This window comes from Lepidochelys kempii, chromosome 2 (genome assembly GCF_965140285.1).
Source record: "Lepidochelys kempii isolate rLepKem1 chromosome 2, rLepKem1.hap1, whole genome shotgun sequence".
Taxonomy (NCBI): domain Eukaryota; kingdom Metazoa; phylum Chordata; order Testudines; family Cheloniidae; genus Lepidochelys; species Lepidochelys kempii.
The window spans coordinates 35,745,675-35,760,857 of NC_136381.1; the positions used below are offsets into that span (position 1 = coordinate 35,745,675).

The following is a 15,183-nucleotide window of genomic DNA, read 5'->3' on the forward strand; positions in this document are numbered from 1 at the left end:
ATTGTTCTGTAAAATGTATCTTTTAGAATACTTCACTCCCTTTTGCAGCTGCTGGAGGAAAAAATGTTTCAAGCCTCCCTCCTCCGTCCCAAAGGCTATCTCAGATAAGGCGACGAAAAAAAACGCACGCGCAATTAAATGTTCTCTGAGCTCACGCAGTCGTCCGGCACTGACAGAGCTTAGCAGAATGTGTAGAGGGACACAGTAGCAGAGTACAGGAAAGTGGCCGATGAACGTGAGGAGAGGTGGTGGTAGGAAGATCAGAGGAGGCATGAGGCAACGCTGGGGCTACTGCGGGATCAAACGGACATGCTCCGGCGTCTGGTGGAGGTTCATGAACGGCAGTAGGATCACAGTGCTGCTGCAGCCCCTGTTTAACTGCCCTCCCTCCTCCCCAAGTTCCATAGCCTCCTTACGCAGACACCCAAGAATGCAGGGGAGGCTCCGGGCACCCAACCACTCCACCCCAGTGGACAGCCCAAACCACAGAAGGCTGTCATTCAAGAAGTTTTAAAGTGGCCTTTTCCTTCCCTCCTACCCTCCTCCCACACCCCACCTGGGCTACCTAGTGAGTTATCTCCCTATTTTTGTAATCAATTAATAAAGAATACATGTTTTTTAAACAATAGTGACTTTATTTCCTTTGCAAGCAAGCTGTGATCAAAGGGGGGAGGACGGGTGGCTTATATGGAATTTAGAGGCAACCAAGGGGGTGGGTTTTCATCAGGGAGAAACAAACAGAAGTGTCACACAATACCCTGGCCAGTCATTAAACTGGTTTTCAAAGCTTCTCTGATGCGCAGCGCTTCCTCCTGTGCTCTTCTAACCACCCTGGTGTCTGGCTGCGCATATTCAGTGGCTAGGCAATTTGCATCAACCTCCCACTCTGCCATAAACGTCTCCCCCTTACTCTCACAGAGATTGTGGAGCACACAGCAAGCAGCAATAACAATGGGAATATTGGTTTCGCTGAGGTGTGGGCGAGTCAGTAAACTGCACCAGCGACCCTTTAAATGTCCAAATGCACACACCATTCTGCACTTGCTCAGCCTATAGTTGAACAGCTCCTTACTACTGTCCAGGGTGCCTGTGTACGACTACATGAGCCATGGCATTAAAGGATAGGCTAGGTCCCAAGGGTAACTATATGCATTTCAATATCCCCAACAGTTATTTTCTGGTCTGGGAATAAAGTCCCTTCCTGCAGCTTTTGAAACAGACCAGAGTTCCTGAAGATGCGAGCGTCATGTACCTTGCCCGGCCATCCCACGCTGATGTTGGTGAATTGTCCCTTGTGATCCACCAGTGTTTGCAGCACCACTGAAAAGTACCCCTTGCGGTTTATGTACTGGCTGCCCAGGTGGTCCGGTCCCAAGATAGGGATATGGGTTCCGTCTATCGCCCCACCACAGTTAGGGAATCCCATTGCAGCAAAGCCATCCACTATGACCTGCACATTTCCCAGGGTCGCTACCTTTGATAGCAGCAGCTCAGTGATTGTGTTGGCTACTTGCATCACAGCAACCGCCACAGTAGATTTGCCCACTCCAAATTGATTTCCGACTGATGGGTAGCTGTCAGGCGTTGCAAGCTTCCACAGGGCTATTGCCACTCGCTTGTGAACTGTGGGGGCTGCTCTCATCTTGGTATTTTTGTGCTTCAGGACAGGGGAAAGCAAGTCACAAAGTTCCATGGAAGTGCCCTTATGCATGCGAAAGTTTCGCAGCCACTGGGAATCATCCCAAACCTGCAATACCATGCGGTCCCACCAGTCTGTGCTTGTTTCCCGAGCCTAGAATCGGTGTTCTGGGGCAGGCTCATGCCGTGGAAACACCATGATCTCCAAATTGCTGGGGACCACGGTTTTAGAGAAATCTGTGTTCATGTCCTCATCACCCTGCTTCTGTCGCCTCCTCTCATGGTTTTTCAGGTGCTGGTTCTGCATAAACCACAAGATAATGTGCGAGGTGTTTACAATGGTCATAACTGCTGCGGTGAGCTGAACGGGCTCCATGCTTGCTGTGCTATGGCGTCTGCTTGGGCAATCCAGGGAAAAGGGTGCGAAATGATTGTCTGCTGTTGCTTTCACGGAGAGAGGGAGAGTTAACTGATGACATTTACCCATAACCTCCTGCGACAGATTTTTGGCCCCATCAGGCACTGGGAGCTCAGCCCAGAATTCCAATGGGCAGCGGGGACTGCGGGAACTGTGGGATAGCTACCCACAGTGTACCGCTAGGAATGTCGACTTGCCACGGTACTGTGAACGCACACCGCCGAATTAATGTGCTTAGTGTGGACGCATGCACTCGACTTGATGCAATCTGTCCCAAAAATCGACTTATGTAAAATCGGAGTACTTTCATAGTGTACACATGGCCTAAGGAAATGCATTTACTCTGACCATACATTGGTGTAATGGAGAGCAGATTTAGGCCTTCAGTATTCAGAGTTGATGATTGTGCCCCTGCCTCATTCGGTGTTCAGGTAGGCAAGTGTGTAGTCAACAAGACCATGGTTTGTACGCACCTTGAAGTATAATATTGAATGATGATTTTTTACACATTAAGACAGTCTTCCAGATATGCACAGTGATACTAAGACCATTGGAAGATCATTTAAAAAAACAAAACAAAACTTATTTTAATTTACCAAATGTTTGGAAGTAAGATTTTTCAAATCACTGCGATTCTTCTAAATCAAAGTGAATCTCTATCAGTAGGTACATGTTTAATTTAAGGTTTGTCTCCTATGTCAGATTCACTTTCTATCCCCTCTGCTTAGGAGTTACAGTTTAAATAAAGATTGCAAACATTTGTTATAATGGCAAAAATATGTGGGAGAAGTGTTTTGTTTGCTCCACCTCTATAAGTGGTTGACTGTAATAAAGTAACATAAGAATACATATGCAACAAATAATGAATTTTTAAAATTTAGATTTTTAGACAACCTATTTTTTTCAAGATGCAGTCTGGTTAAATTTTGTGTTTTGGCTTTGGTAAGACTTTTCTGATAACCAACAAGTGAATGTGTACCTGCATTGTGACTGAGCAGACCTGCAAAATGGATGGCCACACATTTCTTGCTCAGTTAATGTTTGTCAGGTTACAAAGATAGACAGCCTTTGGAAAGCAGCTGAAGGAAACCAACCAGAATGGCTCATACAATGTATTGTGCTGAAAATTACAGCAAATTGAAGTGCACATGGTGTAGTAAAGCATTAAGAGCTGTTCATTTTGACACCTTATCCCTGATAATTATGTGTTCAACAGAAGTGCTTCCATCCAATGTGGTGCTATGGCATAATGCTAGCACATTACATTTTAGCTTTTGTTAAATTAGCTATAGTTATCACTTTTTATAGCAATTTTGCCATGGCAGGTCTTCAATTTATAAACCTCTATTTTAGGTTTCATAATCTGGCTATTAAAAATAATGGCCCAGACTTGATCTTGACATGGAAGGCTTCAGCTTGTGAGAAGACATGTCTGCAAAAATTTTGGAGGAAGGGAATAATTACTGGGTCTGATTGCAAAAATATAGCATGGTTAATTCTTCATATTTTTCACTTGGATAAAGACCTTTTTTTATTTCAGCAATCAGATGAATTCCTCTTTAAAACAGGCTTTGCATTTCTTCAGTCTGTGTGTGTGTGTTTACGTATTTTCTCCAAATTTAATTAAATTAATTAAATCAGTAAAGTATTCCCAGACAGTGCATGTATATATTACGAATGTGTTTTACTTTGTGTGCACTGAAAAATATTCAACACTTTAAAATAGGATTTACATAAATGCAATATATATGTCCAATCTGACTGAATATAATAATAGGAGCTTACAGTTAAGGTGAAGTTTGCCATTTCGCTCTTCAACACTGAGGCACAATTAGTTATTTTTAATCTTAAAATTCCAAACTGTAACTGTTGATAGCCCAAGGTCGATAAGGATAGAAATACTGGTCTATGCAAGACTACCTTCTGATAGAAAATGAAGGCACAGTTAGTCAAAGAAAAATTGTATGCAATCAGTCTTCAAGATGCTTATTTTTGTATCATTGTTCACCTTGTTCATCAGAAATTTCTCTTGTTTTTAGTCTGCACTGAACTTTGCCTACATCAGAGCACTTCAGATAATCTGTAACTTCCTGTACTTCTTACTAGTGCCATGGCATTTCTTTCTTCCCAGAAAAGTGTATGTCCATTCTATTTGGACAACTGATTAATTTGGGCAAAAATCAGAGGAGCAGACCATTTCAGCACTACATGTTCAGAGTTAAGTACTTTCTAAGAATCACTATTGGCTAATTATTTGGGCGAGGCATTCTTTCTTCCCATCTCAGGAGTAAGCCACATTCACTAACCAGTTAGACAGGATGTTGGTCAGAACTAAGAATTGTGAAATTAAAGGCTTGGGTCACAACTCTGTCTGCTTCCAAGGTGACCTAAGTGTGCGTCATCTCTGTACTTCGTAAGTGTGTGTCCAAGTATTAGTCCTGATGGCATTCTGCACCAAAAAATAAAAATTCTGCACACAATATTTTAAAATTCTGCAAATTTTATTTGTCAAATAAATGTGGAGGCTCCAGCATGGCAGTGGGGAGCACAGGCCTCTGGCTGCACAGAGGTGGGAGATCACTGTGCAGCTCCCCCATCCCCATACTAAACAGACTTAGGGGTGAGGCTGCACCCAACCCTCACTCAGTGCTGGGACCTGGCCTGCCCCAGAAATACCCCAGGGCCCTGACCCTCTGTGTGGGCAGGCAGGCTCAGCAAGCAGGATCCAAGTGTGGAGGGGCTTAATGTGGAGGTATGCAGGTATGGGTTGAGAGGATTCTGTGTGGGGCAATCTGAGTGCAGGCAGCTCAGTGGGAGATATGGTTGCAGCGGGGATCTGGATTCACAGAATTGTTGTGGGTTCTGGGTGCAACGGTAATGGGGCTCGTGGGGGTCTGGGTGAGGAGGGGCTGAGTGGGGGGTTCAGATGCTGGGGGAGTGGGGCTCAGTGGGGTGGGGATCCAGGTACAGCTGGTTGGGGCTTGGTGGGGTGAGGATCTGGGTACTGGTAGCTCGTCAAGATGGTCCAGGTGCAGGGGAATGAGGCTAGGCAGGAGGACCTGGGTATGAGGGGATCTGGATGCATGGGGTTGGGGTTGGGTGGATGGGGGAGCAGCTCCTTGTATACGGATCCCTACCCCTTCAGCTGAGGAGCGATGGGCACAGGAAGCGGGGAAGGGAGGAATGGGGAGTTCGCAGAGCATCCTGCAGCTGGGGGAAAAGTCTGGGAGTGGGTCTGACACGGCCCCTGATGCCATGCAGGGGAAGAGGAAGTCCCTTCCTCCCCAGCCCAGCTGTGACTAGCAGCTGAGCCCGACGCAAGGTAGGAGTCACCAGCTGGATCTTCCCCAGTCCCACCTCCTGCCCCACGGTGATTTACCTCTCTGCTGGCTGCCCTGGGGACCCGAAACATATTGATGGGGAGGGTCGAATGACCAGTCTTGTGGCTTCCCTTTGCTTCCCTGTCAGAAAGTCATTTTTCTGCAGGGAAGCAAACAAATCTCCAGGAGACATAAATTCTGCGCGTGCTCAGTGACACAGAATTCCCTCTCAAGTAAAGTACTTGCATTTATATCCTTTCTTAAAAGGATTTTGAGGTGCTTTACCAGCATTAACGAATTAAACATCAAGCATCATTAACTTTCGAAAGACTGTCTGTTTTATATCATCAGTCTGGTAGGTGGAGCCATTCTATTTACTGTGACTCCTCCCAGCTTTACCCCCATCTCTTATCCTGACCTTTTTTCCTACGTGGTTCCAAGCCTTTTGGAATTGGGTGAGGAAAATATCCTGAGTAGTAACTACTCCCTATTCTACGTGGCTTTTTTCCATATATTAGTTCCCTTTCAACACTTAGAGGTGGGGAGCATATGGGCTTTTTGGTTCTTTGACCAAGCTGTTATGAAGGGACACTGCATGCTTCCTGCAAACTCCCCCCCACCACCACCATTTCTGTCTGCTGGTAGGAAGTGTTATATATCTTCTCTCTCTCTCTGAGTTGAGATGCATAGAGAAACCTAATTAGAAAACAAGAAATCATTTTGGGGGTTCAAAATAGCAGGAAATCAATCTTAATTGGTCAGCCAAAATTGACGACCTAGTAAAAGTGATCACAGCTTTGTTTTGAAACTTGGAAAATACTTTGGTAAATAGTTTGAGAAACCTTGATCTAACCTCATTACTTCCAATTTATGTCCTGTTGTGTGGTCATAACAATTCCTATCCATTCTTGGTGTATACAGCTATTTTAAGGGTTATATGTTTCCACTCCTGTTTGTTCCTGACAGTCTAAGTTAGCTATAAATAACTTTCTTAATCTTAAATCATTCCCGCTAATCTTTTTATAATTCTGTTGTTGTTCTCTAAATTTCTTCCAGCTTTTCAATAGCTTTTGATATTGTGTCCAGAATATATGACACATTCTAGATGTGGTTTCATCAGAACTATTACCTTCTTAGTCTGTAACATCATGTTCCTGTATATGCAGCCCAAAATTACTTTGGTTTTCTTCCTTTCTCAATCTCATTGGAAAAGCAAGCTCATTTATTGTCTAGATCTTCTGGATATTACTACTTCTGAAGTCTTTCCTGTCTGCTGAATATCAGTTTTGGATGATTTTTCTCCCAGATGTATGGGCTTGTTTCAGTTCAGACAAATACCTTTTAGTTTTTCTGTACATATTTCTAACCTCTGTAAATTCCTTCATTTTCATCTGTTCCACTGTTCACTTTGCCTCCAAATTTAATAACATTTACAAATTTAATTTAGAATGCTTGTTACCTCTGTTTAAAAATACTAATGAAAATGTTGAATAATCCCTACTGCAATTCACAGGATAAAAGGTCTGTAATTTAAAACAAAAGGTTTAATTATTTAATAATAATGTTTTTCTTATAATTGTTAAACCAGTAGAAAAACAGGACAAAGTTGGTTTGTGATCCCTTGAGGGCACCATACCACCACTGTCACAAAATAATATCACTTTAAAGCAAGACTGCTGCTTACAGTACAGGCTCAGAAAGGCCAACTGTTATTAAAAACTTGAAAATAAATCAGAGGCACAAAAATTTCTTGTAATGTGAATATCTAGATTTTCCTCTGTGTAAAATGGAAACAGCTTTAAATTTGATATGTCATATAAGGCTATATTTTAAACTTTTGTGTAGTGTGGTCAATAAAGAATTAATTGTGGTTTAATGTTTGGATATGGGTATAGGTATTCCTTTCAATTTTGGCAATCCTATTTGTTCAGCTGGACTGAAACTATTCATCATTAATGAAGTTTTTAAAATTTTTCAAATTAATCTTTTTTGTTGGAATGTGGTGTTTCTTTAAACAACAAACCAAAACTCAATTTAGAAATCTTTGGATTTTGCTATAGTGTTCCTTGAAAATTTTTATCACAAGTATTATTGAACTATCAAAATCAATTTCAATAACCTGTTCAATAACATTCACAAATTTTTTTTAAAAAAGGATCCTTTTCAAATACTGAGAAATGGAAACAACTTGGAAATTGTCTTTTTTTTCTTCAGTGTTTTTTCATCCCATGATTGTACAGTTTTTTCTTGGGAAGTGAGTGAAAGAATAGTCTCGCTCCATCTTTGCTGTTCCTTTGCTATCACACAGGAAGCATTTTTTTGTAACTACTAAACACAGCTGTTGAGCATTATGAGATTTGTTCTTGGTCATACGCTTTCCAATTTGTGTTAGAATTTTCATAAACACATACTTTCTCCTCATACTTTGTCCTGTCACTTTCTATATATTTTCCAGTAGACGAATGGAAGAACTCTTCTTCCCATCTCTTCCCCTCCTCTTCTACCCTTTCCCCCCAACATAGGTTCTGAATTAAGAACTCAGACAGATCTTTTTGGGGTTGAGTCCTGTTTGTGGCTGCAAAACTGTCTTACTGGTCTGTTTCTAGCTATAGGTTCCTTTATCTGATCAATGCAAACCATTTATGAAAACAGCTGTCTTGTGTGATCTGCAACTTCACATATGGTAAATGGGCTGCTGCAGAGGTATCCTTATTAGGAGACTCCAAAAACAGTGGTAAAGGTTAACAAAAATTGCAGTGGAAAGAAAGGGATAGTGAAAGTTGATGTGCCACAGGGAGAAATGCACAAAGAAACAGAGGAGTAGAAATTAAAAAAAATAAATATTACATAAAATGGGATGAAATGAACAAATGCAAAAAACCCAACATGGAGAGGAACAAATTCCATCAGAGAAACATGAACTTAAATTTGTAACATAGTGTAGCAGAGCAGTGGCTGACAATAAAAAATATCCTTTTTTTTTGGCCCTCAGTTTTTAATACACTTTTTTCCATACAGTCTTTGCATGGCACATTTAATTTGCAGTGCACATTGGTGGCTAGTCACTGGTTAGATCGAAATTTATCTTCTTGGATAGATGAGCAGGCAGCATTCATTAGCAAAGTTATCTCTCATGGATGTCTTTGTTTGCATAGCAATTGCTTTCCTTTTTGTTTCTCTGTTTAAAAAAATGGTTCATTAAACTAACTTCCCCTGAAAAACAAAATGATTGAAATAAAGTAAAAATGTTGCAGGAAATCCAAATCCCCCCTTTTTTTTTAATGTACTGGAAGTTTCTCAAAACCCCAAAACTCACCAGGTTCTCCTTCCCTAATTTTCGAGTTCATTCAGCCACTCCATACAGACTGATAAAAGTGCTTTGTTTTCCTCATAATTGTACAATAGTTGTGTTTTTCTAATCTCTTTCAAAGGTAGTGTTGTAGAAGAGGCCTAGGATCTCAAATATTGAATATTAATCAAAGCAGCTCAGTTTTGTTCTCTTTTCTATAGAAGGGTATCTGAAGAATTTTTACAAATTTTATCTTGGAAATTAGTTTATTCATTATGTTTAATTTTAGGAAATGGTGCTCTTGCAGAACATTCTGAAAATGTGCATATTTCAGGAGTGTCAACTGGTAAGTCATTTTTTGTAATGTTTAAATTTCATGCATGACTTAAATGGTAAATATTGAAAGCCACCTGGTATCTTAAGAAGAGATATTTGGCTATAAAAATTATTACTGCCTTTTGCAGCATGTAATAAGGAATGAAGCAACTGGAACATGGAAAAAGTCTCATAAGATAAAATTGATACCTGCATGCTCATGAACAGATTATGCTTTTCTAAGTGGACTGCTTAATTATTTTTCCATACAAACATTGAACTAAGAGAAAAGTTGGTTTAAGTTGAATTGATATTTTCTTTCCACAGCAAAGTTTTGTGAAATGAAATTTATTGAAATGTAATTTTGGACACTCTTGCTATCAAAGAATAACATATCCAGAAGTTATACATTTTTGTTGATTAGATTGACACAGTACCTGAAACTACTATTCACTTGACTGCACAGTTTCTTTAATAATAAATAATAATAATAAAAAAAAATTGCAGCTCATGAAATTGAGGAACTGATAGATGCTGGTATAATACAGGCCAGAGTGTGGACAAGTAGTGCTAAAGGGTTGCTCCACTCCTTTGCCAATATATAGTCCTGCCTGCAGCCTTCTAATTATTGTAGCTCTTGGGTCTTTTCTGAGGAGTAACTTCCATTTGTGCTGAATTGTGTGTTTGTGGTGTGGACAAATGTCCACGAAGGGACTAGGTGACACTCAAGTAATCTTCATTTGTAACTTCTGTCTCCAGAGATAAAAGGCTAGTAGATTGAAACGCTGTCAGGTGGGCTGTGGGCAGATTTTTTCACGGCTCATACATATATTTAGGATATCTGTACTTTAGAGAATTAAGCTACTGGTAAACATACAGATGAGATAGCACCCATGTAAGGACCAGGAGTGCAAATTGGCTGTTTGGGATGCAGTTTTACTTTGCAACCATCTTTTTACTGTACTGCACGGTTTCCATTACAATGCCTTCTTGGTATCTATCCCACACTTTCTGGTACATCTGCCCAAAGCAGTGGTGTTGCGGTGTACGCACACCCCGTCCCCCTTTGAGGTGGAGTGGGGTTGTGCTGGCACCATGGTTACAAGTCTACCAGACTGTCCTGGGACTCAAAACAGTGCAGCTCAATGGACAGAGTCAAGGTGGCTGCCCTTGGGTTCAGGGCTACGTGGCCTAGTTGCCAGAGTCAGTATAGCAGCCCTCGGATGCAGGGTTGCACAGCGTAGTGACCAGAGTCAAGGGCTGCCGCCAACTGTCTGTGGCGAGAACATTCATCACCCAGTCAGTGGATTTCTGACCACAACACAACTGACTTTTTACAGGTGGAAGATACCATTCGCTCCGCCTCCCTGGGCCACTTCCTACCGTGGTTCTAGAAGCTGTTGTTCGGGTCTCCGGGTTTCCTAAAACCAGGTAGCTCCCTGAAAGTTGAACTGCTGCTGGTTGACTATAGGTAGCAGGTCTCCGGTCTGGTCCCCGAGATCTTTAGTTCCTGCTGTCAGGGGCTGTAGCTGCTCCTGGTCTGGAGCCTCTACCAAGTGTGCTTCCTCATCGGTGGCCAGCCCAGGCTGAGCTGAGCTGCTCTCCTTTATACTAACACAGCAGTTGGAGCATGCCCAGCAGGATCTGAGGGATGGGACTTCCTCTGATCGTAGTGCGGGATTAAACCTTTCTTGCTTAGTGTGGGGTATTATGGGAGACTTCAAAAGGCATTCTCAGAGCCTATTAAAATTGAGGGTGAAGAGAGCCAGCTCCTATAATCTCATGGGGAAACTCCCATTAGTTCCTGGGAACCAGTGCCTTTTCCAAGTTGTCTTTTGAGAAGGAGGCCAGGATGTAAATTCAGCTCTCGCTTTTGCTCAGTGAAAGAGATTTACAAAATTTGAAAATCCTATCCTTGGTGTGTGTGGTTTTTTTGTTTTTGTTTTTATTGCGATATAGTGTCGTGATTAAGCTTCTCATTTTATATGAAGATACTTTTAGAAACTTTAGGTAAGTTTCTGATTAGTTGGCCCTCTCCATCATACTACTTATTTTATTTTATTTCCATTGCTTGTCAGGTGATGACTTGTCAAATTCAGATTACAGTAGACCTTTGCTGTCCTACTGCTTCTGCATCATCATCATTTCCTCAGATTTGGTGTGCAAAGTAGTAAAGTGCCAGGCATGTATAAATAATAAATAGCACAGATGTTTACAGGTCTTATGTATGGTCATTGTTAAAAATGGGGTGGACCCAGCCTCACAAAAAATGTAAAATAGCGTGCCACAATTTTTTGTTAACTTACTGGATTTCTTCTCCTGGACCTCATCCCTTTTCTCCTTGTGACAACCTGCATCATGTGTCACAATTCAGGGGGAGAAAGCATCTGCTGCTACCCCTTTTCATGTGTGGATGGGTAGAAAGTGGTGGAGTCTTGGGTCAGTCCCCTAACAATCTGACCAGCACAGCTGAGCCAATGCAGAGGGTGACCTGTGCTGTGCTAGGAAAAGGGAATAACACAACTTCTCCCTGTGGTGTTAGGGCAGACTGTAAGGGTATGTCTACACAGCAATTAAAAACCCTTGGCTAGCTTGTGCCAGCTGACTTGGGCTTGGGCTGAGGGGCTAATTGTGGTTTTGATGTTTTGGGCTTGGGCTGGAGCATGGGCTATAGGACTCTGTGAGATGGGAGGGTCTCAGAGCTTGGGCTGTGTGATGGGTCCAAACATCTACCCCACAATTCGACAGCCTAAGTCAGCTGGCCTGGGCCAGCCATGGATGTTTAATTGCAGCATAGACATACCCTAGGGGGCTGCCAGATCCTGAGGAGTAAGACAGCAATATGGTTCTTAATTTTTGTAAATGTCAGTTTCTAAATATATATATTCCCAGCTGGAAACAATAAATAAATAGTTTAATTTACCTATTACCTTCTTTCTCCTAAATGTGCATGGTGGAAATTTTTCAATGCAGAATTTTTTTTAGTTTTCTTGCCATTGACCTGCTTTCTGCACATTAATCTCAGATTGTTTTGCAATATAATGTAATGATTAAAATGATTAAAAGGGAGAAGGGTGGAGGTGAGTGAAATAAGTAGTTCTGGAGAGAAAAAAAACACCCAATGATCCATCTGTACCCTGTTTTTAAATGTGTCCATGCCTTATACTGCAGATGCATGAAGTATGCACTTAAATCAGTAAGGATAAGGACATACTGCAGATGTTCAATACCTGCCTTTCAAACAACTACAATTGTCTTTTCAAAGCTTTCCCTCCCTCCCCCCAAAATTTATCATTCCTCACTGAGGATTACATTGAGTCAAAACAAAGTAATTTTATTAGGACATTTTAAAAAGACAAAACAACTTCCTTAAAGCCAGAAAACTTGTTTAAAAACATTTGTAACTGGTGGCCAAAAGCTTTTGCCCTTTGATCTTTTCAAATTCAACTTTAAATTTGACATTGAAAAAGACAGGCATGAAACTTTTTTTTCCAGAAAGTTGTGATTGAAGAGGGGTTTAGAATGAAATGGGTGTCTTGATTTGTCTGTAGACTTCTGATGCTGCTATTCTAAAACTACATTACTAAACAATGCTTTAATAGCATAAAATAGCATGATCCCTGGTGTTTTTGTTGATAACAGGTTATGTATGTCAGACTAGCACTTGCTCCTTAATATAAATGAGCATAGCTTTTTCAGCATAGCGTTAAAAGACAGAATCATATTGTCTGTGTTCTTGTATGAGCAGTTTTTTGCGTGTCAGCTGCCATTAGTATAACCAGTGTTTGGACATTCAAAAATATCCAGGTGGGGGAGAGAAATGCCGGCTTGGAATTCTTGAAGGGGGCATTTCTTCAGTAAATAACACTTTCGGTAAAGAAGTACTTAATGAAAAAGACGGGAGTATTTTTTTCAATATTTCAACTTGTTCATATGCTGCATTTGAAAATGTATTTTGTTCAATATAGTTAATATTGCTATCTTATTCCCTGAGTGATGACTCAAGTTCCCACCCTTACCCCTTTGTTTGTATGAGTCATTCACATGGCAACATGTGAGAGAAATATATTTTTAAAATGATAAATGTGATTATAGAAGCACACAAATAGGCAAGGGGTATTATCATAGAATATCAGGGTTGGAAGGGACCTCAGGAGGTCATCTAGTCCAACCCCTGCTCAAAGTAGGACCAGTCCTTACAAAATGCCCTACAATTTAAATTGTCTAGATTGCAAGCTGATAATGGTGACCCTTTACAGACCCATCTTTATTGTGAAATTGAATTTACTGAATTGGTTTTTCAAAACCCAAATAAATAATCTCAACTTGTACAGTTATAACACCTCTCTGTATTGGTGGTTTTAAAAAAAGTTTTTTTAAAAAAAATCACTCTGTGTGCCTTGTATTGTCAGTTTTGCAATGCAGATGGTGGCTAGCGTTTTAGCTGTCTCCTTCAGCATTTCAGCTTAAGTTTCTTCAGCCTGTTCTAGTGGCTGGTAAATATTATCCTAAAGACACTCTTCTGTCTCCTTTTCCCCTTTAACAATCTTATCAAATCTGAGTCAACAATTTCTGATGATTTCCCCCCCCACACTTAAAAAAAGAAAGTGCGGGGGGCTGAAATCCTCCCTATTTTTGGATCCCCCAAAATCATTCCTAGAGCATATCTTTTAGGAAAAACGTTAAATTTGGTTTTAAAATAGCCGGTGATGGGGAATCCACCACAACCCTTGGTAAATTGTTCCAGCGGTTAATTACCCTGTTAAAAATATAAGCTTTATTTCTAGTCTGAATTTGTCTAGCTTCAGCCATGGAGTCTTGTTAAACCTTCATTGAAGGTCCCAATATCCAACATTTGTTCCCCATGTAGATATTTATAGATTGTAATCATCACTCCTTAATCTCTTTGTTAAAATAAATAGATTGAGCTCTTTAAGTCTACCACTATAAGGCATGTTTTCTAATTCTTAAATCATTCTAGTGTTTTTTTTATCTTAATCCTCTCCATTTTATCAACATTCTTCTTGAATTGTGGATACCAGAACTGGACACAGTATTCTAGCAGCAGTCTCATCAATGCAAAATGTAGAGGTAAAGTAAACTCTCTACTATCTTTAGTAAAGAACAGAATCTTCATACACCCAAATGAACACGATTTGCTGGGGGAAGAGTCAACATGATTTTTGTAAAGGGAAAGCATGTTTCACCAATCTATTAGAATTCTTTGAGCGGGGTCAACAAACATGGAAAAGGGGTGTAGTGTAGCTGGACTTTCATAAAGTGGTTGACAAGGTCCCACCCAAAGACTCTTAAGCAAAATAAGCAGTCATGGGATAAGAGGGAAGGTTGTCTCATGGATCAGTAACTGGGTAAAAGACAAGAAACAAAGGGTAAGAATAAATGAGTTTTCACAGTGGGGAGAGGTAAATAGCTGTGTTCCCCAAGGATCTATACTGGGGCCAGTGCTGTTCAACATATATTCATAAATAATCTGCAAAAAGGGGTGAACAGTGAGGTGGCAAAGTTTTGCAAGTGATATAAAATTACTCAAGATAGTTAAGTCCAAAGCAGACTATAAAGGATTACAAAGGGATCTCACCAAACTGGGTGACTAGGCAACAAAATAGCAGATGAAATTCTGTATTGATAAATGCAAAGTAATACATAAGCCCAACTATATATACAAAACGATGGGCTCTAAATTAACTGTTACCACTCAAGAAAGAAATCTTAGGATCATTGTGGATTGGTCTCCAAAAACATCTGCTCAATGGTCAGTGGCAGTCAAAAAAACTAAGAGAATGTTAGGAACCATTAGGGAAAGGATAGATAATAAGACTGTATCATAATGCCATTATATAAAGCCGTGGTACACCCACTCCTTCAATACTGCATGCAGTTCTGGTCACCCCATCTGAAAAAAAGATACATAAAATGGGGAAAAGTACAGAAAAGGGCAAAAAAAAAATAATTAAGGGTATGGAACAGTTTCCATATGAGGAGAGGGTAAAAAGACTGGGACTGTTCATCTTGGAAAAGAGAGGACTAAGGGGAGATATGAGAGGTTTATAAAATCATGGATGGTGTGGAGAAAGTGAATAAGGAAGTGTTGTTTACCCCGCACATAACACAATAACTAGAGCGTCACCCAATTAAATTAATAGGAAGCAGGTTTAAAACAAACAAAAGGAAGTACTTCACAC

General features: G+C 40.6%; 1 protein-coding gene across 2 annotated transcripts in view; it reads left to right on the top strand.

The window, feature by feature from the left end:
• The window catches only part of LRP12 (LDL receptor related protein 12), a 106,778-nt gene that overhangs the window by 43,199 nt on the left and 48,396 nt on the right, over window positions 1-15,183 (top strand). Inside the window, exon 2 of one of the 2 annotated variants that reach the window (XM_073330338.2) lies at window positions 8,955-9,011. The exons of the other annotated variant lie outside the window; for it this stretch is intronic. Within the exon in view, the coding sequence (XP_073186439.2) occupies window positions 8,955-9,011 (57 nt within the window). The remainder of the gene's footprint in view (window positions 1-8,954; window positions 9,012-15,183) is intronic. 2 annotated transcript variants of the gene reach the window in all.